Genomic DNA, 22121 nt, shown 5'->3' on the forward strand with positions numbered 1-22121 from the left:
CTGCAGGTAATGCAAGCTAATACAATATTGAAATCCTGTAGAGGTTCCAATTAAACGTCCTTATGCAGATTTTTAATGCATCATAAATTTTCAGTAGTATACATATTAAGATTAGAGAAATGACGGCAAACTATTAAGGGTTTAAATAATATTGTAAGATTTGAAACCATTGTAGCAAAATTAGGAATAGCAAGCCCAAGTTTAATTAAAAACCTTCTTCTTTCTCCTTTTCTTCTTTGCTTTTAATATTGCTTTTAAGTTTGCTTTTAAGACTGTAACCGTACTTGTGTCATTGATACTGCCAGCTACCTTCTCCCTCCAATGGCGCTACAGTTTAAATCGAGCCTTGTTCTCTATGTTTTACTACCTAGCAAATTTTGCGAGTCCGCTGCCACTTCATACTCCCACTTTTTCCGTGGCCTTCCTTTTGGTCTTGCGCCCTGCATTTTACTATCTAGCGCTCTTTTTGTTGGTACAGTTCATTATTGTACCTGGATCTCCATACTTCGGTTTCGGTAATAGGTCCAAATATCTTTCTTAGGACTTTTTTTCGATGCGAAACCCATGTTTCTATCCATAATATACTATTGGTCTGGTAATAGTTTTGTAGAGCCTGATTTTCGATCTCCAGTGTGTGTTTTTGGAGCGGAACACATGAGCGAGTGAAAAGTAAGCTTTAATTTTGTTTACTATTCTTTTTTATTCGTTTCTTCTGTTCAATTTATGTTTAATGCAACTCCCAGATATGTAAAACTTTCTACAGTTTCAATATCATCCTCTAATTGAACTGTGCGTCTGCTTCCCCTAGCTCTTGCCTGTGTTAGATTTTTTGTCTTTTGAATATTTATTTTTAATCCGATCTCTTTTGCCTTTGCTTTTAATTGTGAATATATTTCTGATTTAGATTCTTCTAATCTGCAAGACATAATGCTAATGCCATTGGCATAGGCGGCAATCTATATTGATTTATTTGTTAGGAGATTACCTCTTCTTATATTCAGCTGTCTTATCACATATTCGAGAGTGAAGTCTGCTTGCTTTAATCCTTTAATTATTAAAAAGTTTTAAGTAAGTGTAATGCTTGCAAAAAAAGAATCTGGATCCAAACGACATTAATACAATACGTGAACTCTACTGGAACCAAAACGCCTCTGTCAGAACTAAATTTGGTGATACTGAAACCATAAACATCCAAAGAGGAGTTAGACAAGGTTTTATATTATCACCATTATTATTCAACTTGTACTCAGAGGACATCTTTGCACATGCTCTAGATGAAGTACAAGAAGGAATAAAAGTTAATGGAGGAAAAATCGTGAACAATATCAGGTATGCCGATGATACAGTACTGATTGCTCGCAATGAAGAAGAACTACAAATTTTGTTAACCAAAGTAGTGTGAGAAGGAGAACAATACGGCTTAAGGTGAATGTAAAAAAACCAAAACAATGGTAATTTCAAAAAAACACACACCAGTTATAAACATACTAGTCAACAACAATCTAGTTAAACAAGTGAAAAAGTTTAAGTATCTAGGCTGTTAGATACATGAAACCTTAGACCAAGAACAAGAGGTTAAATGTAGAATAGAATAGGAAAGAAACACCTTCTTAAAGATGCGACAGTTACTCACTACCTGTAATCTTGATTTATCCCTACGATACTGTATGATAAAGTGTTATGTATATAGTGTACTATTACACGGCGTGGAAGCTTGGACGTTAACACTCAGCTCGTTACGACGTTTAGAGAGCTTTGAGATGTGGGTATTTCGTCGTATGCTGAAAATTCCATGGACCGACCGCGTTAGAAATGAAGAAGTTTTAAGGCGTATGAATAGAGAACGTGAACTCACAGGAATTGTCAAGAAGCGTAAAACGTCTTATCTTGGACACATATTTAGACACGACAGGTATAACTTCCTTCAGCTTATTATAGAAGGGAAAATAGAAGGCAGACGCGGCCCGGGTAGACGACAAATGCCCTGGCTGCGCAACATCAAAGATTGGACAGGATTAGACTTTCAAAGTTTAATAAGGAAAGCCCAAAATAGGGAAGACTTTACAGAGGTCATCGCCAACCTTCGCTAAGAAGACGGCACCTAAAGAAGAAGAAAGTGAGCTCATTTTGTACTCTGATAGTCGGTGTTGACTACTCCATTGTTGCTTTTACTAGTCGGATTTAGTTTTGGGAGATGATGAAGCTATGCAATATTTAATGTAACTTTGTCTATTAATTGAGTCGTAGCCTTGTTTCAAATCTATGAATATATTGTTGACTTTAATGTAGGATTTCCACAACTTGTTTACAGGTTTTTTCACCGTGAATAGCTAATCAGTTGTAGATCTTTCTTGTCAGAAACAGGTCTGATTCACCGACAATATTTTCATTTAGTTGTTGGAGTCGTTTGTTTAATTTTTAAGTAAAAACCTTCTCATGTCTATTGGTCTAAAATATCTTGCTATTTATTCTAGTCTCTCACTATTCATTCGTGTGATATGCTGGTTTCATGTCCATCTTCTCTGTCTTCCTAATCTTATTCTTACAATATCCTCTATTTTACAGAGATCTCTTATTTGATTATTTGGTGTTTGTTTTCTTAATATTTTCCAGCAATTAATCTCAAAGCACTCAATTCTTATTCTGTAAGTAACAAATATTTGTTTATTTGAGATGATCTGATCTTTGAGATGCTACTTAATTTTAATATTTCTGCATGTTCATCAAAGAAGACAGGAAAGCAAATATAAAGGTAGTAATTAAGTGTATTTGGATTTATTGTTTATACAGAAGTTAGTTTAGACTTGAGCTCTATACACAACAATCGTGTGAGTTAATTAGTGTGTGATACAAGTCTTCTTCTTCCTCAGATTTTCCCTTTTTAGGGGGTATTACCACACTCTTGTTTATCTTTTCTTTTAGCCCTTTCCCTATTTTCGATCACAAAGTACCCTGCTCATTCGCTTTCAGTTAAACCAGTCTATATCCTGTGAACAATTTCTCGAGCTAGTTTTTTTTTCCATTATGAAGGAGCCAAGGTATTTAAATTCTCCTACTCGTTCTAGTTTTCTTTAAGAAATTATGTCTCCAACAATTCCTCTACCTCCTGACCACATTTACTTCGTTTTCGACCTGCTAATCTTAAGTACACCCGCTTCAATAGCCCTTCTTCAACACTCCAACTTTTCCCTCAACATTTTTTGCTCTCCTCTACTAACACGATACCATTAGCAAAGAGCATTAACCCAGGAGCCCTCTTCCTTACTTTCTCTATCAGTACATCCATAACAAGATAGCATATTCACCCATTTGTGTTGAACTACTGTGAGGATTGTCATGTACATGTAATAAAATATCAAGTTCCACATTGTCTTCAATTTTAGGACGCCCAGCCTTTGGAATATGTTTAACGTGCCCAGTTTCTAAAAATTTTCGGGCTCTTTTACTTACTGTTGATTGGCTGATGGATCTGTCTGGATATTTTGCGTTGAATAAATTGCATACCTCGTTCTGTGTTCTTTTTTATCCCTGCATCCGCTAAGAATTAATATTTCTATGCGTTGTGTTTCATTTAGATGAGCCATAATTTAGTATTCCAAGGTAAAAATTACAATTGACAACTGATGACAATTCACAAAATCAAAACATTTACGTCAATAAATATTACAGTAACTATGCCACTATCACTTGCTTGAATTAACATTTGACAAAAAGTTTCAGTGTTTATGAGATAACTTTTTGTGTCTATTATTATTTTTACTTATTTTTTCTTTTTAAGTATTTACTTCAGAAAGTCATGGCAGGAACCGATGGATGGCATTTCGAACATTTAATTTAAAATAATTGTTATGCATAATTTGGTTACTTTAAAGTACATTATGAATTAAATCATTAGTTGTAATTTAGTTGAATTTAAATTAAAAAAAATTGTTTTTGTACCATTAAAAAAATATTTTAGTTTAAAATGTAATGTCGTTAAATAGAGAATTAAATTCTCCTTCAAATGAGGTGTCGCGTTATACCAATTTTTATTTAAAAAAATTAACGGTTATGTCACTACACCCACACCGGTGACATCATCCCTACTCCATGTACGTTATAAGATGGGTATTTTATAACAAAAATCGATCTGTTTCGGGATTTTCCTCAAAACTCGACGGTTCTCGAAATAATGATAATATTCCATAATTTAGCCGTTCACTGTATAATCCGTTTCGGCCAAATAAAAACAAATACGGCTTTTACAATTGGAAATAGCAGAGCCTGTTAATTCAAAATTATTGTGTTTCGATTAATTTTGTGTTGATTCCACTGAGAAACACTGATACATAAATAATTAAATTAGTCAAATATTTTTAAATCTTAAAATCTTGCATAATTGAATTATATACCTACCGGCGCCGGTGTACATATGTATGTAGTAATACTGGCTTTTACACTAAATAAACGAAAATCGAATAACGTAACAGATCATAGTAAATAGAATACGAAGCATATATTAATTCAGAAACATAAATAAACGTTTTTCTGTGAAAACAAACATATATAGCCATATATTATACGGATATTCCGAATGTTTGCTTAATTTGTTAATTACTAAGATAATTTTTCGACTGTTCTAACAACCATTCAAATTTCGTCATTTTGTGTCATGTGGAACAATTTCACCCAATCATGTCAACATTATACTGATAATTGCATTCAGTGCAATTTTCAATCCCTATGACAACACGATCGAGTTTGACAACTTCATCCAAATAAATTTCAAAATGTCACGTTTCGGCAATGAGAATGTTAATAGATCTTCTATAGTAGAGAACAGCAACGAATCTAATGTTAACTTAAATTTTAATAATTGTACTATCACTAACTGTACTTTTAATAAATAAATGTTTCGTTATGTTGAGTTATGATTTTTTTTTTCAAAAAATTATCCGCCGAATATCCCTCGGACATTGATGAATGCCTCATAATTTCATGACAAATTTCTCAAGCTCGTTGCTTGGTAACAGCACTCAGCCTTCGGCTTCGTGCTGTTACCAAGGAACGAGCTTTCGATTGTCATAAAATTATCTCGTCTGTTATCAATGTCCTAGGGATATTACTACTGATAATTTCTAGAAAAGTTATATTCAGGGAAGTCACCGACTGTTAAGTTCAACAAACGCGTGCTTAAAAACGAGCTATTATTATCAAATTAATTCTAAAAACTAGTGTAATACTAAAAAATATTTCATTAATTAGTGATCCAGTAGTGCAATATCAAACACTAAACACCACCGAGACTGTAAGTTACTTTAATCATAACAGTTATTATTATTATTGAATATATCGGAATATAGACAGTTAACCTACAAAACCTAGAATAGGTAAATTCATTCTATTGCGGATCAGGTTGTTTGCCAGGATCGTACTCCAATTAATCAAATAAATGATAACTTAAAATAAATAGTTCTATTTATTCTGAATAGAATTCTACTACTCTACTACTACTTCTAGTAATTCTACTACTAATAATACATCAAATAGCTCCTTTTCGAATCAATTAAATGGATTGCGTACATACCTATTCTTCCATAAGCAATCAATCACCACACACCAATATATTTTTATCAAGAAAACAAACAATTATATTCGATGCAATTGAAAATACCAAACTAGAAGATTATTTGTCCGCTATGAGTCTTCTCATACAACCAACACACATTATTTTATGTTCAAGATTATTAAATAATAGAGTATGTATATATTTCGCAAACGAAAAACAAGTTGAGGATTTTATAAACAAAAATTAAAAAATCAAAATAAAGCAACAACTCTTACAGGCTCTTAGACTAGTTAGTCCCAGTCAGTGATTAGTATTGTCCAATGTCTGTCCCTCAATCCCACACTCAGTCGTAATATCTGCATTAAAATCGCACGAATAAATCTTCACAATTCCATCACATTTTAAGCTTCAGACGCTAAATATCTCCACTAAATAACCAGACCCTACCTAATTTATTCCTTGTCACACATAAGAAAACGACATACAGGATTTACCTATCATTAGATAACCAAGCTTGCCAAACATGTAAGCAAACCAACCAACAAAACTGTCCAATGTTGTAACGAATATTTTGCCTACCACATAGGGTATTACTATAGAGGGAGGGGGGGGGGTTGAAAATTGGGGACAGAAATTATTGAGGTAGAGATAGGGCAAGCAAAATAAACGAAACTCTTACGAACGGCTCTCAGGGTTTATTTGGAGTAGCTCGGTCGTGGATAAGTGAATGGCAAGGGGATTTGATTGGGGCAACTACAAAAATGAAACAAAAAGGTACTTACGTGAATCTCCTGGAACAAATGGACAAACAAAACACAAGAAGGTCTTCTGGCTATTTGAAATAAGGACGCCGCTTCGAGGGAACAAATTGTAACGATTACAACAACTAGTTGTAACTATTGAAATAATTATTAGAAATGAAAAATATATCTTTTAAATGAAACTCAAAAAGGGGTTAGAAAGTTAGTTAAGAGAAATAAACAAAATGGTTTAGGAAAAAAATCAATATTTGTTGTTGTCTTACCACAAAGAGTTACAAAAATAGATAATACAAAATAATAGTCACAACAGTAAATACAAAAATAACAAAGATAAACACTTAATATGTCCTATCCGTTTACAAACTCTAGGAGTTGGAGATACTACAAAACTTGCTATTGTTACTGGGCTATAATTTATAGCAGAAATAAATGATTACAAATAAAAAATTATCTTTTAAATGAAACTATTCATAGAGGTTAACCTGTTTCTAAAAACAAAACAAACTAATGTTAAAAAAATAAAACTAGCTGTCAGATGTCAATATTGAATTTTAAAACTGAGAATAAATTATATGACAGCTATTGCCACACCCTGAGATTTACTATATTAATTATTACAATTTAAATTGTTATGAAAGAAAATTATTATAAAAAATGTCTATTTTTACTTTGAAAGTTTAAAACAAAAAAAAGTTACCTGGATTTCACTAAAATGCACATTCACTCTAAATTCCTGGGGGTAGGAACTGGGCTTATATTATACTCTCTGCCACGCAAAAAAATGCATCTCTAAACTGTAAAAACGTATCCTGAAACGGCAGCTTAGGACATTGATGTTGAAATTGGGCCACTAGATACAAACTTTAAACTGGACTTCTTAAAAAGAAACTGGAACAATGTGGGTATTTTTCAAATTTGTTGTAATCGCCGTGCTACAAATATCTCATATGAGAGTCGGCATACAACAAAAGCCAGTGATTACTCTTATTTAAGCAGACACATTACTTTGACTAAAAATCACTTTTCTAACAAATTTGCCGGTTTTTTTTTCCGACTCAACTAAACATGACTGCTTCAATCGCACATCTTTTCAAGCCTCCTCTGTAACTACACATACTGCACAATTAACTGCCACTACACACTACATTTCCATGAAAAGGGACGAAGAACGAGAAAACATTACAAATTCGACGTAAAACTTGGACTAACACAGTAAGCAACTGCCCCTGACAATTTCTTTAGCGAGAGTCGCAATTATCTTTCCGGCAAAACCTTCTCAGCGATCTAAATGGATGTTTATTTGAAACGCAATATCGAGCCGCTTTCGATCAAAGAAAATTACCAAAGAATATGCGTCCGTGATATAAACAAACTTAAAATGTTTTTATATCAACTCGGCGACGCAAAGAGGATTGAAAATACTTTTTGGTATTTTAACACATACGAGGGAATTTCAATATACACCAAGGAATTTTAAAATGCTACAATGTCCACTGCGATTATAATAAATATTTCAACATCAAATAATGCATTTCCAAACATAGACCAAATTAAAAACACAACTAATCTACCAATTCAAAAACCCCAGAAAACCAAGAACTCATCAAGAACCAACAATAGAAGAAAGTTTACAACAAAAAAGTCAACCACCAACTACCCAACAGCAAAGTCCATACATACACCAAATCAAAGAAAATTCACAAACAACAAACGGCCTAAAAATTGATCTAGACAATGAGACAATGCATATAAACAGGCAAAATACAAAACAATCGCACAATATCTCAAATCTCTCCATCAGCTACTACATCTACAGAGGAACCTAATTTTATAACATCAAAAATCCAGGAACCTAATTTTATGACATCAAAAAATAAAGAGAGGAAAGTCAAATTAGATCAAAATACCAAAATAAAAAAAGTAGAAGAAATGCTAAGTTACGCCAAAATATATATAGAAGATATAGTATCATTTTCAACTTTCTAATTCAATGGATCATAAATGGGTATTATACCTATTTAGAAATGTTAAAAATGTTAAATGTGTGTGAAGTGTGCAACAGTGTTCTAACGATAAAACATTTTTTAATACAGTGTCCCAAATATAACTAGGGCATCATATAAAAGATGCCCTAGAAGAAAATAAGGATACTAAAAAAATATTTTCTTATCTTAATCTTAAAGACTGTCAATTACTTCAAAAGATCTAAAACACCCATTGTAACACACATATTATACACTTATCTATATACATTATTTATATCAACTGTCACATTATTCTAAATACGCTCATGACCCTGCGTGTCCGATGCGTTTATAAATAATAAAAAAACAAGTTATACTTACGTTATTTAAAATAACGATCTTATCGGCATTTTTCAAATAATGTACTTGATGTGTTACCAAAATCCTTGTCTTATTTTTCAAAAATCCGTTAATACATTTTTCATACAACACCTTCGACACATGGATATCTACAGCAGATAATGGATCGTCTAGCAAATACACATCTTTTTGTCTATAAACAGCTCTAGCTAAGTTGATCCGGGCCTTTTGACCTCCACTCAATGAAGCACCTTTGTCGCCAACAACGGTAAAATCTCCTTGTGGAAATTGTTCCATGTCCTTTTCTAAGGCACATACTCGAATTACTTCTTTGTATCTTTTTTTGTCGAAGTCAGCGCCAAATAGAATGTTTTGTCGAATGGTGGCCGAGAAAATCCAAGGCTCCTGAGATGCATACGAATAATCTCCATTAGCGGCTATAGAACCTTGTACTATATCCAGTTCTCCTGCAAGATAAGAATAAAAAATAAAAAAAAAAATATTATTCCATTTATATTTTTATTCAAAAGATTAGCCTCAAAATACAAAAGAATATCGCTTAGAATAACTAGAGACGATCAAGGAACTACACGTTGATGATACATACAAAAGCAGAATTATTAAATATTGCCAACATTCATAAATAACATTATAAAAAATATGTAACTGAATGGAAAACCAGAAAACGAAGTATTGAAATACTTGGCTTACCACCCCATTATTGTGAGCTTAATCTGATAGAGTTGATATGGGCTCAAGTCAAAGGTAACGTTTCTCAAAATAATACAACTTCTAAATTCTCGAATCTGACTAATCTTTTTCATAAAGCAATATCCGAGGTAACGACAGAAAATTGGAAAAATGTATTAATTACGTAAAATAAAAATTGAAAAGAACACATAAGAATTTGACAGCAGAATAGAGTCTATAGTATTTTCTTTTGCAGCGGACGAAAATTCATCTAAAACAGAATATGAGGAAGTATAACTGTAAACAGTAGCTCAGAATTTAGTTTCCCTTCAGGAAACAAACATACCAGACGCGTCGATATACGATATAGAAGATAAGACAATGAGACGTCAGTAAGACATTCGACAAAGTGTGGCATGAAGGGCTTATTCACAAAATGGCTCAAATATGGCTTCAATATAGCAAGGCAATGCCATGCCTACTTCACGGTTCATGTAGGAAATGTTCTGTCTAAAGTCGAAATGGTTGAGGCTGAAAAGTCTTAGGGAGACATACTGTCATCTTTTTTGTATACCATATATACCATACTATGTGGCGATGATACAACAATGGTAAGAAGAAATCTGGATACAAACCTACTTACACTACTAGTTGGTGAAATTTTATAGGTATATGGCCCATTTTACTTTATAACACAGAGACGTGGTCTTTTACTAGATAAAAACACTAAAGTATTTGAAAACTCTTATGAATGCTATGGATCGCATATGCCATTAATGAAGAGATTTTAAAAACTGCAGGCGTCGAACGAGAACTACTAAACATCGTTCAGGAAAGAAAAATTTGCTACCTTCGCTATAGCGTTAGGGCAAGCAGATACTACGGTATTCGTATATCTAGTCTGGTTTTCCTGACGTTGGCAGTCATTTTGTCAAATTTTTCTCGGCTATACCCAAGTTTAAGGACTTAATTGACACTACCAATAGCTTTCCAGTCACGACTGTTCATTAGTTTGGTTTCTACTAACTCTTCTTCGTCCTTTTATCTGTCCGTTTATTATTAGTTGAAAGATACAATATTGGTTACCTGATTGTTAAGTTTCCGAAGATTATTAGTCCTTTGTAGGATTTTATTATTTAATCTTTTGTCCATCGATGGTATCCGTAGCATTCTTCTATGAATCCACAACTCTAGGACCTCTAGCAAAATTATAGTGGTTACTTTCAGAATCCAGATTTCAATGTCTTATAAGAGCGTTGCCCGTATGTAATATTATACCACTCTCTGTGTAGTTTCAAATTTATGTTATTACTGCAGAATAATAATTTTATTTTAATGAAGGTTAAAGGGACCAACTCAATTCTATGTTTTCATTTGTTCCGTGACATAACTTCCCAAACAATTTAAAACAATTACTCTTTCAGTTGGTTGTTCATAAAAGTATAAGTTAGCATAAAGATAAATATCATAAATTCGGTCTTCTTCACATTTATATTAAGCCCATTTTCCTGTCTACTTCGCTAACACAGTCCGGAAGATGCACGAGATTTTACAAATTGCAGTCTTGTCCTGAATACCTGATAATATTGATCTTCCTCTTCTTATTGCGCCCTCTTCTTTCGAAGGTTGGCGATCCAAATAATAATTGTAGTTTTGGAAACTGTGCACGAAAGATTTCTGTGGATGAGGGGTCAAACCATATCCTCAGGTCTTAAAGCCACGAGTTCTGGCGTCTTCAACTGATCTTTGGCCCTGCACTTTACCTTCCAATATGATTTGGAGTAATTCATATCTTTCACCTCTCAACACATGACATAAGTATTTTATTTTTCTTTTTTTAATTATGCTGAGTAATTCTTTTTGTTTACTCATGCGCCAATGTATCTCACCATTGGTAAATTTTTGTATCTATGGAATTCTAAGCATTCGTCTGTATATATACATTTCAAAGGCATCTATTCTTTTTTCTGTTTCAGAGTCCATTGTCCAACTTTCACAGTCATACAGCAAAACAAAAAAAACGTAACATCTGGTTATTCGAATTTTGAGCTCTAGACTAAGGTCTGATCTTGTAAAATGTTTTTATGTTCATGAATGTTTTCCTCGGTTATTCTATTCTTGATAGGGTTTTTTTGGGTTACACTGGCTGTTGATATTTGCTCCCAAATTGTTAATGAAAGTTACCTGTTCCATTATTTCTTTTTTGCATACAAATGCAGGTTTGTTGGTATCTTTGAAAATACTAGAATTTTAGTTTTGGAAACATTTAGATGTAAAAAAAACATTTCGGTATAACGAACTACCGCTTTTATTATATTTTGCAATTTTTGTGCGTTGCTTGCTATTAGGATGGTATCATCAGCGTACCTGATGAGGTCTATGCTGGTTTCGTTAATCTTGATTCCACCTTGAACCTAGTCTAATGATTTTCTGAATATAGATTCCAAATACAGATTAAATAATAGCGGTAATAAAACGCAACCTTGTCGCAGTCCTCGTCGGATTCGTATATCTTCGGATGTTATGTGCTCTATTTCAATTGTTGCCATTTTGTCAAAATATAGTTCTGAGATAATTCGCAAGTCTTGTTCGACAATTCCAGTTCTTCTCAGAATTTCAATCATCTTTTGATGGTTAACGCAATCAAATACTTTTCGAGAATCAATAAAACATGCAATATTAATTAGTTCCTAGTTTATAGCAGTGCGCATTCCTGCCGCACTCCGCGTTTTATTTGGCATTCTGTACTTGTATATTTACATTTGCCTTCTCTACATGTACCAATTACCAACTACGATTTGCCGTAATAGTTTAATTAGCTTAGTGTGTTGTTTCCTATCGAAATTTTTTTAATAAATTATGAAAACTTTATGAAACACGCATAGCCGCCTCTTTTTTGATTTGTGTAGTTCTTCATGAGTATGTTGTTGAGTACACGATACTTCTCGAGTCTTAAAGAATTACGTAAACCAAATTGTATATCGTTTGGGCCTTCTTCGTATTTCTTTTTAATTCGCCCTTATAAAATACGAAGAAAGACTTCAAGAGTTTGGTTCATAAAACTCATGGATCATGTAGTTTAACAGAAATGTTATCCAGATTGGTTGCCATTTTGTATTTAGCTGGATCTGTCCAGTATCTTACTATTAATATTAGGATTTCTTGGCCAGTAAATATTACACTTCCAAAGTAATTTTGCAAGAAGACGCACAAAGTGCCAAAAAACAGGAAGAAAGGCAATATTCCTGGCTACGAGATGGAAGAGATTAGAAAATAGTGAAATATTTACTTCACTCTACAAATTTTTTGAAAAGTACAAAAAACTGTCAATGCAACTAAGCATAAATCACAAGAAGAAAAACTGTTTAATCAGATGACAGGAAGATTTTAAGACGATATTCCTTGCTACTTTATATATGCGGAAAATCTGGTATTATCCGGAAATATTGGAAGGTCATCACAAAGACTAGCACAGTGGAGACAAACTCTTAGAAAAGAAAGGTTTAAATTAAGTATAACCAAAACGACATATCTAGAATGTCCGTTTAAAGATAAATTAGGTACTACTACAAATAAGATGATAACTTTGGAGGACGAAATAATTTTAAAAGAGTTTTAAGTATCCACAGTTGGAATTATAACAGATACAATGATTAATAGAATAATACAAAGTATATATTTAGATTTTTTTAGACTTACCCAACAAAGTTTGTAATAAAGAACTCTTTCCAGCTCCAACTGGTCCTATAATACCGATAAGTTTTCCTGTGCCCACCTCTAAATTAATATCATACAGGGTACAATCACTGCTCGAGGAATTCCACCTCGTGGTTAGATTCTCAACTTTTATAGCAGCTTTTGAGTTCTCAGTTGTTTTGCTTATAACTGTATCTAGTTGTTGGTATTTAAATTCATCATTTTCTAAAAATTCCTGTAAACGTTTTATTGACGTGTGCAACTCAGCTAATTCTGCAATTCCTCTGACGAAAATTCCACTAAGCGTTGAAGACAAGAGGTTAAAATATGACATCAATACGAATACCTAAAATTTAATATAGATAGTTATATAATTTTGGTATGTATTAATGCTAATACAAAAAAAGGAACATTTTCTAATGATTAATATACAAGCAACATGGTATTAAAATATATCAAATCATATCAAATAAGAACACATAATTGCAAATATCTTACTCAAACTTTGTAAACGTACCCACAAGTCAAATCAAAGTGTCTTGATGCAACAGAGTTCAGCAAACATTACAAGAACACTAGCCAAGAAGAAATAACGGCGTTGCTAGGTGTTTTTATAGTAATAGGACTACACCCTTTACCAGACAAAGATTAATATTGGTCAAGGGATCCTTTTTATAATAATCCTGTTACCTCCAAAGCTTTTATAATAACCAGGTTCGAAAAATGAATAGAAAACATTGATCTAAATGAAAATTCAGCAGCTGCAGAGAGAGGTTTACCTAACTTTAACATACTGAATAACATAATACCATTTATAGATAGACTAAATGATATTTTCAAAGAACAAGCCAATCATGGAAGTTGATTTTCTATTGATGAATGTATGGTGAAATTTAAAGGACGTAGTTCTATCAAACAGTATACGCCCAAGAAGCCAATTAAGTGTGGTTATAAAATTTAGGCAAAGTATCTGTATCAGTTTATTACCTGCATTGGAAAAACTAATGGCATAAAATGATGGCTTAAGATACAAGATTTTAACCAAATTATTCCAAGATATACCACACAAATCTTTGGTTGTTTTTGATAAATTTTTACAAGTTTCAAACTGTTGGAAAATTTATATGCTAAACAGCTGTATGCTATAGATACAGTCAGACCTAATCGCAAAGATTTACCCGATTTCATGAGGAAAAAGCAAACCAAAAATAAAACTTCGAAAGAATGAATTTCATTGTTTGAGCAGAGGCACTATAACAGCAATAAAGTGGTTGGATACCAAAGAAGTCACGGTTACCACTAAAGCTCGGATTATAGGCAAAATGCCTTTTTTGCCTATTTTGCCTATTATAATTGTTTTTTGCACTTTTTGCCTTTTTTCGTAAATTTCGCCTATTTGTGCATTTTTTAAAATTTCATGGTACTACCCATGATATTATTCTATTACTAAACCATTCTATAATAAAATTTTGGGTCAATAATAAAATATCAATGGTTTGTTTATATAACAGATTTCTAGGAAAATATACCTGATCGAGACTTGAGGGTTAACGATTTGGAAATCCCTAAGCTTTATTAGTTTATTATCAGTTGTACAGTCGGTTACTGTATCAGAGTTTAGTTACAAATTGCTATATCCTAGTTTAGTTTTGTTGCGTATACCGAAAAGCAAAGAACACGTTTTAAAACGTTTTAGACATTTGTGTGAAAAGATGACATCTAAATTAAGGCTATGGATCGCACCTTATTCGGAACTTTCTCTAGAAGGAGATGGAGCATTTTGTAAACCATGCGGCAAATTGGTAAGTTTTATTTTTTCTCGTCCCACAACATAACTAAATTCTTAAGCGGTTTTAGAATTCTAATTATTTTTTTTTGAATTCTCAGATTTCAAGTAGAAAAAAGTACTTTATTGACCAGCATTGTGGAACCCCACTTCATAAACGTAATTTGGAAAAATTAAATTCCTCTAAGTTAGCCCAAATATCTCTGCGGGATAGCTTAAGCAGTTAAAAAAAATAGGAGGAAGACGAAATTTAAATTTGATTGAGGGCAATTTTTTGTATATTATCGTGGATGAAACGACAGATGTATGAGGCAGGTATATAGCTAATTTAATGATTGGATTTTTGAACGAAAACCTTACGAGAAAACCTTATTTAGTTGCCGTTAAAGAATTGAAAAAAACAAACAATTTAACAATAAGTCGATTTATACAAGATAGTTTAATAAACCTCTTTTTACACAACGCTATACCATTGAATAAAATAGTTTTAATGCTTTCAGATGCTGCGGCATATATGTTAAAAGCTGCTGTTAATTTAAAGATTTTTTATCCTAATTTAATGCATTGCACTTGTGTAGCCCACGGGGTAAATAGAATTGCTGAAGAAATAAGAAATCTGTTTCCGATAGTAAATAATTTTATAACTTTTATGAAAAAAGTTTATGCAAAGGCTCCGTTGAGGGTGCAAATATATAAAGAAAGACTTCCCGGTATCCCTTTGCCACCTAAACCAGTAATTACAAGGCGGGGAACCTGGCTCGAAGCAGTTTTTTTTACTTTGAACACTGCAATGAAATAAAATTAGTTATGTCAGAATTTGATGATGATATTTCCGAAGCCATTCGAGAAGCAAAAAAAAATCGGTTGCCTGTAAAGTCGGTTTTACGGGCGAAGATTTTACGTGACAACGTCTTTTTCTCGGTAGAATATTTATTGATATGAATATTATTAAATTGCACAATAGGAACAAGGAATTGAATGAAAATAAGAATTGCACAAATTTTAACTATAGAAATATATTTTGTTTACTAAAACATTGTACATGTAAACTTAAACTTAACTAATTTCTATTTGAGTGATTTTGTTGAGGATAGGACGATGATAGGAGAAATAGCATCGCACCAGCGGACCGATCATGTTTGAGTGGGAGAGAGACGCAAGGCATTCGCCGGTCCGGCGGGCCTCTCTCTCGTTCGGTGACTCATCGTAACAGACGTGAGTGGGCGTTACACTTTTTCATGAGTGACTCCGAGCCACAACCTAATTTAAGACGTTGTCACGTCAAAAATATTAAAAAATCCCAAATTGAAACAGGAACTCGCTTATATCAATGACAATTATAAATTAATAGTTACCACAATTAGCTTATTAGAAAAACAAGACATACATTTATGTAAGTCAGTAAAATTAATAGATAATTTAAAGACGAAAATTAAATCGACACCTGGAAGTAACAGTCAATTAATTTAAAAAAAAAATGAAATATGTTTTCGACAAGAATGAAGGTTTTTCGTTTTTATCTAATGTTGCTAAAGTTTTGAATGGGACATTTTCCGAGGAATTTCAAATTATGCCAGATTTATTATCCGCTCTGAAATATGCTCCAATTACATCTGTCGATGTCGAACGTTCGTTTTCAATGTACAAATTAATTTTAAGTGGTCGAAGACATAGTTTTAAGACCGAAAATATTAAAAAAACATTTAGTTGTTTCTATTAATGATAAAATTTTAAGTGGTTACAATGTTTAATTATTAATTTATAGTTATTTAGTTACTAGTTTATTTATACTAATGTTATGATTATGATGTGTAAATATACCTGCCTTAAGTTAATATTACGTTAATTCACTTTGTACAATAAATAATAAGTTATATTCCTTTATTGCCTATATTTTGCCTAAATGTTAATATTCCTGCCTTTTTTTAATAAAAATCTTTGCCTATATAGGCGCATTTTTCTTCAATTTTTGTTGCCTATAAATCCGAGCTTAAGTTATCACAACTGCTAATCAACCACGTGAAGTAACCATGATAAAACGTACACAAAGAGATGGCACAAATAAAGATATAATATGTCCAAAAGTTATTGCAAATTATACACTAAACATGGGAAGTGTTGACCACTTTCACCACTTTAGGGCATTATATCCCATAAGTAGGAAGTCTAGAAAATCGTGAATGAGATTGTTCTTATTTCTTTTAGATGCAAGTATGAATAAAGCATATATTATGAACACAAGAATTCATGTTCAAAAAATATTTTCCACAAGGATTTTAGGCTTCGCCTTGGAAGAACTCTCATAGGTGACTTTACAGTAAAGGCATCTCGACCTGTGATATTTAAAAATTAAAACAACTTTGGTGTTCCAGACGAAACTGGGTTAAGAAATATAGGACCACATTTACCAGATGTTCAAAAAAATTAAAAAGTTACAGATTTTGCTCAAGAAAAAAAGAAAAAAAAAACGGACCAACATTATATGTAGTTATTTTCAAGTAGCTTTATGCAAAAAAATGTTAATAAATCATTTCACCCAGCTGTGTGTAGTTGAGACCTAAATTAGTTTTGTCACCCATATATGCATTTTTGTATTTTTTTATTAAATAAATTGTTTTACAAACTGTACAAGAATAATTAATTTCCCACCTACAACCATTTTTTAATGAACAACGGGAAAATAGTTCCTACCAATTTTTTTAATACTTTTTCAAATTATTTTTTATTTCAACAAAAATATGTTTTATTTACCTCCTTTAGATACCAAAAGTATATAAACAAACAAATTAATTCTTTTTATATCCGATGTTTTGTTAATGGTTACATGGAAAAGAAACCCTCAAACCACTTAGAGAAAAAATAAAACCTTGACTTCACTAGACTACAGATTAAAGAAAGTCTTGGAAAAAGTTTTATAGTTAGCTAAGGCCCATTCAGACAAAACGATCTGATGAAGAATAGAACGCAATAAAAAGGTGTCTGTAATGATAAAGACGCGATAACTAAAAATGCTTCCAGAATTATAAATTAATCGGTATCTGGTGAAATTAAAGTTTTTATTAGATAAAGAATATCGAAAACGTGGAAAAAAATATGAAGTGAATTATACTGAAAATTAAGACAAGTGCAACTATCCATAGTGCCGTAAAATGTGTCACACCATTCAAGTTTCAATGTATAGGGTACTTAAAAAACATAGGCCAATGCGAATAACCTTAAAATAATAGTAGTCTTTACAAGAAGATGAATTATATACAGATTGAACGAATTTAAAACGGAACATACGAAATCAATGTATTTCGGCCCAACTCCGCTCTAGGTGGTTGGCCAACAAAAGGTTGTCAAATAATTATATTATAAAAATCCAATACTTCAGCGGGCTGCTGGATTCTGAATTCATTCAAGAACAAGTACTGAAAAAACTAGACTACACAAGCAGTTATTATGCTGTCAAACCACTTATCGCTTCCTTATAGTCCAAGAGATAGAGCCGAAATTTTGAACTGATCAGTAATATGACATTTCTCTATTGGAATATATTCATTGTAACTGGGTTAAGACTTTGCCTTACAGGCGGACGCCCCTCGTGGTACAGGGGGTGGCTATACAGGGATGAAGTTGTAATTTTTTTCGGAAAAATTAACGATCGATAATATGGCTGAAAATTTGCCCAGAGTAAGATCTTGGTATAACTAGACGAAATCCCAAAGGGCGGACGCGAGAGTGGATACATAAGGGGTGGCGGACAGGGGTGAAGTTGCAATTTTTTGGGGAAAAATTAACGATAAGTAATATGTCCGCCATTTTCATGGCTCATTATTTAGCCCCTAAAAACTCTAAATCCAAAAGGGCGGACAGCTGGGTTGGTACATAGAGCCATAAAACGGGGTCAAATGTACCACTTGCCTGCGCATTTTAGGTCTCGGTAACAATTTTCAAACTGATTTTATTATGATATTTTTATACCGATTGATTTGAAAACTTGTATGCTCACTTCTGTTACTATTCTGAGAAGCGTCAAGTAGAGTTTTCCTCAAAATTTTCTAAAAAAATTTCTGTAAATGAAAATTTTCGTAATTTTTAAAGGTAAAATCTAATTTGTAGAATCCTTTCGATTTTCTGTATGTTTTTTTTACAAACTAAAGTCATATTTACTTTACAAATTACATTTTTTTCTTAAATATAAATATTTTACGAATTAATTTTTAATTGAATAAATGTTTGATATTTGATATTTTATTAAATTAAAGTAATTTTATAATGTTAACTATTAAATATTTTTAAAGGTTTTTAAAAACCTTTAAAAAAGGTTTTGTTAAAAGTAAACGATGTCAGATTTTCTCTATTTAACCGGCAGTATAAGTTGCATGATGTAAACGAGCCTTTAAAAAAAAAAACTAAAAAATTTCGATGCTTCAAGCTTACCACCATGTCAAGATGAATTACACCAACATCTACTGCGAGCCCATTATATTTCAAATATTTGGACAAATGCTCATAAAAAAGTACCAACAGAATTGATTGTTGAAGAACATGGTTGGGAGTTTGAAGATGAAACATATAAATTCAAATGGTTTAGTGGACCTCAGATGCCAGAATCAGTTCGAGAAGTAGTGATTGAAAATGAAGCAGATAATGAATGTGATATTATTGAAAGTGAAAGTGACGAAGATGATGAATGTGATGACATCAATGAGAGTGAGAAAAATGACGAAATTTTTAAAGTTTTTCTAAATTTTTTTTTCTTATCGGAAAAATCGTTTGAAAATTTTTGGAAAAAAATCATGGTATAACTGACAGAAAATCGAAAGGATTCTACAAATTAGATTTTACCTCAAAAAATTACGAAAATTTTCATTTACGGAAAATTTTTTGGAAAATTTTGAGCAAAAATCTACTTGACGCTTTTCAGAATAGTAACAGAAGTGAGCATACAAATTTTCAAATCAATCGGTATAACAATATCATAATAAAATCAGTTTGAAAATTGTTACCGAGACCTAAAATGCGCAGGCAAGTGATACATTTGACCCCGTTTTATGGCTCTCTGTACCAACCCAGCTGTCCGCTCTTTTGGATTTAGAGTTTTTAGGGGCTAAATAACAAGCCATGAAAATGGCGGACATATTACTTATCGTTAATTTTTCCCCAAAAAATTGCAATTTCACCCCTGTCCGCCACCCCTTATGTATCCACTCTCGCGTCCGTCCTTTGGGATTTCGTCTAGTTATACCAAGATCTTACTCTGGGCAAATTTTCAGCCATATTATCGATCGTTAATTTTTCCGAAAAAAATTACAACTTCATCCCTGTATAGCCACCCCCTGTACCACGAGGGGCGTCCGCCTGTAAGGCAAAGTCTTAACCCAGTTACAATGAATATATTCCAATAGAGAAATGTCATATTACTGATCATTCCAAAATTTCGGCTCTATCTCTCCGACTATTAGGCAAGCTCCTCTTTCCTTTAAAGGAGACAGATAGTTGAACGACATTTTATACAATGTCTATCACCGGGTATGGATTTATTTTTGTCCAAGTTTTATATTAGTCCACTATTTCAAATGCAGTTCAAACAGACATATATTAAATTGTATGTTCCGTTTTAAATTCGTTCAATCTGTATAATAAACTTACCTTAGCAGCGCTTATCTCTTCTCCAGATACACTAATTGTTAACAGTGTCGCGAATAGAGCTAGTCGTGTTGTGATCATACCAAGAGTCATAAAAAGAGCTCTAATGTAAGCATTTCGCTGAACTATTTTGATTTCAGCACTCCTTGCCAACCCAACAACTTTTTGGAACGGTATCTCCCATGCATACATTTTGATAACTTGTATTCCAAGAATAACTTCATCCATCAATCTTATTCTCTCGTCTGTCTTTAGTGCTGTCATTTTTCTGTACTTGGAAGCTAGTTTACCAGAATATGCTACAAAGAGATACATTGATATAAGTTAAATAATTAAAAATAAGAATTACTACAATGTAAGTTTAAAGATCCTTTTACTAACGAATTTTTTAAAAAGCAGGCACTACCAAAACTAGTAACAATAAAATACAATTAATTAACATAATAACACAGACTTCACCAACATTGAACTGGGTTCTAAGAAAACAAAATTCTTAAAGTTGCAAAAGCCTAAATATCTTTATTTATACAGGATATAAATATGGAATTAGAACAAATAAATACAGATCGGAATAATATCCGTTAAAACATATATATCTAACATTATTATTTAGATACAGTTTTTATCGCCACTGCTTTGTTTTGATCTCCTTTGTATTCTTCTCTTTATAAACAATTCTGCTTTTCCTTGGCGGATTAATTGCGGAAGGTTGTCACTCCACTATGAATCAAGTGGCATCTGTGAGAGTAGGACTGGAATCTACATATTTCTCAATCGAAAAACGTGTACGACAGGGTTGTGTTCTGTCACCCCTCCTTTTTAATCTTTACTCTGAAACGATTTTCGATAGATCCTTAAGTGACACTGAAGATTGAATCAAAATCAACGGACAGACTATTAGTAGTCTTCGCTATGCTGATGATACAGTCATACTACCTGATAGCCAAGAAGCGCTACAACGACTAATAGATATAATAAACAATGAAGGAGAACGACTAAAGATTAATATAGACAAGACGAAGGTAATGGTGGTTAACAGAACACGAAATATGCAATTAAATATAAGAGTAAATAATAAGAACATTCAAAAAGTTCCCGTGAATACAATTAAACAAAGAAAGCTTGAATATCTGGCCGCATATTGAGACACGATAAGTACCGTCTACTGCAATTGATTGTCCAGGGAAAAACATGTCCAGGGCCAGGCAGGAGAAGACACTCGTGGCTCCAAAATCTGAGGAAGTGGTTCGGGCTCACATCGGTCGAACTATTCAGAAGCGCCGCAAACATGATCAGAATTGCCATGTTAATAGCCAACGTTCGCAACGGAGAGGGCACTTAAAGAAGAAGAAGAAGAAAAGGTTCCCAAGTCAGATATCTCGGTAGTTAGGTAACTGAAGATCTAGATCTAGACATAGAGATACGTAGCAGGATTGAGCAAACCAGAACAGCATTTACTAAATGAGAACCTTGCTAAGCAATAGCAGCCTTAACTTAACGCTTCGATATCGCTTTGTAAAATGTTACATTTACTCCATACTGCTATATGGTGTAGAAACCTGGACCATAAAGGCCAATGTGATGAACCGATTAAAGGCCTTTGAAATGTGAGTATTTTAAACACTACTTAAAATTCCCTGAACAGATCACACAACAAATGTCAAAGTATTAAATCGAATGAG

General features: G+C 32.8%; 1 protein-coding gene across 1 annotated transcript in view; it reads right to left on the minus strand.

The window, feature by feature from the left end:
- LOC140441260 (ATP-binding cassette sub-family C member 4-like) overlaps positions 1-22121 on the minus strand; it is a 78379-nt gene that overhangs the window by 24371 nt on the left and 31887 nt on the right. Inside the window, exons 6-8 of the mRNA XM_072531870.1 lie at positions 20443-20738; positions 13023-13365; positions 8655-9100 (exon numbers count right to left, since the gene is read on the minus strand). Of these exons, the coding sequence (XP_072387971.1) occupies positions 8655-9100; positions 13023-13365; positions 20443-20738 (1085 nt within the window). The remainder of the gene's footprint in view (positions 1-8654; positions 9101-13022; positions 13366-20442; positions 20739-22121) is intronic.

This window comes from Diabrotica undecimpunctata, chromosome 5, assembly GCF_040954645.1.
Source record: "Diabrotica undecimpunctata isolate CICGRU chromosome 5, icDiaUnde3, whole genome shotgun sequence".
NCBI lineage: Eukaryota > Metazoa > Arthropoda > Insecta > Coleoptera > Chrysomelidae > Diabrotica > Diabrotica undecimpunctata.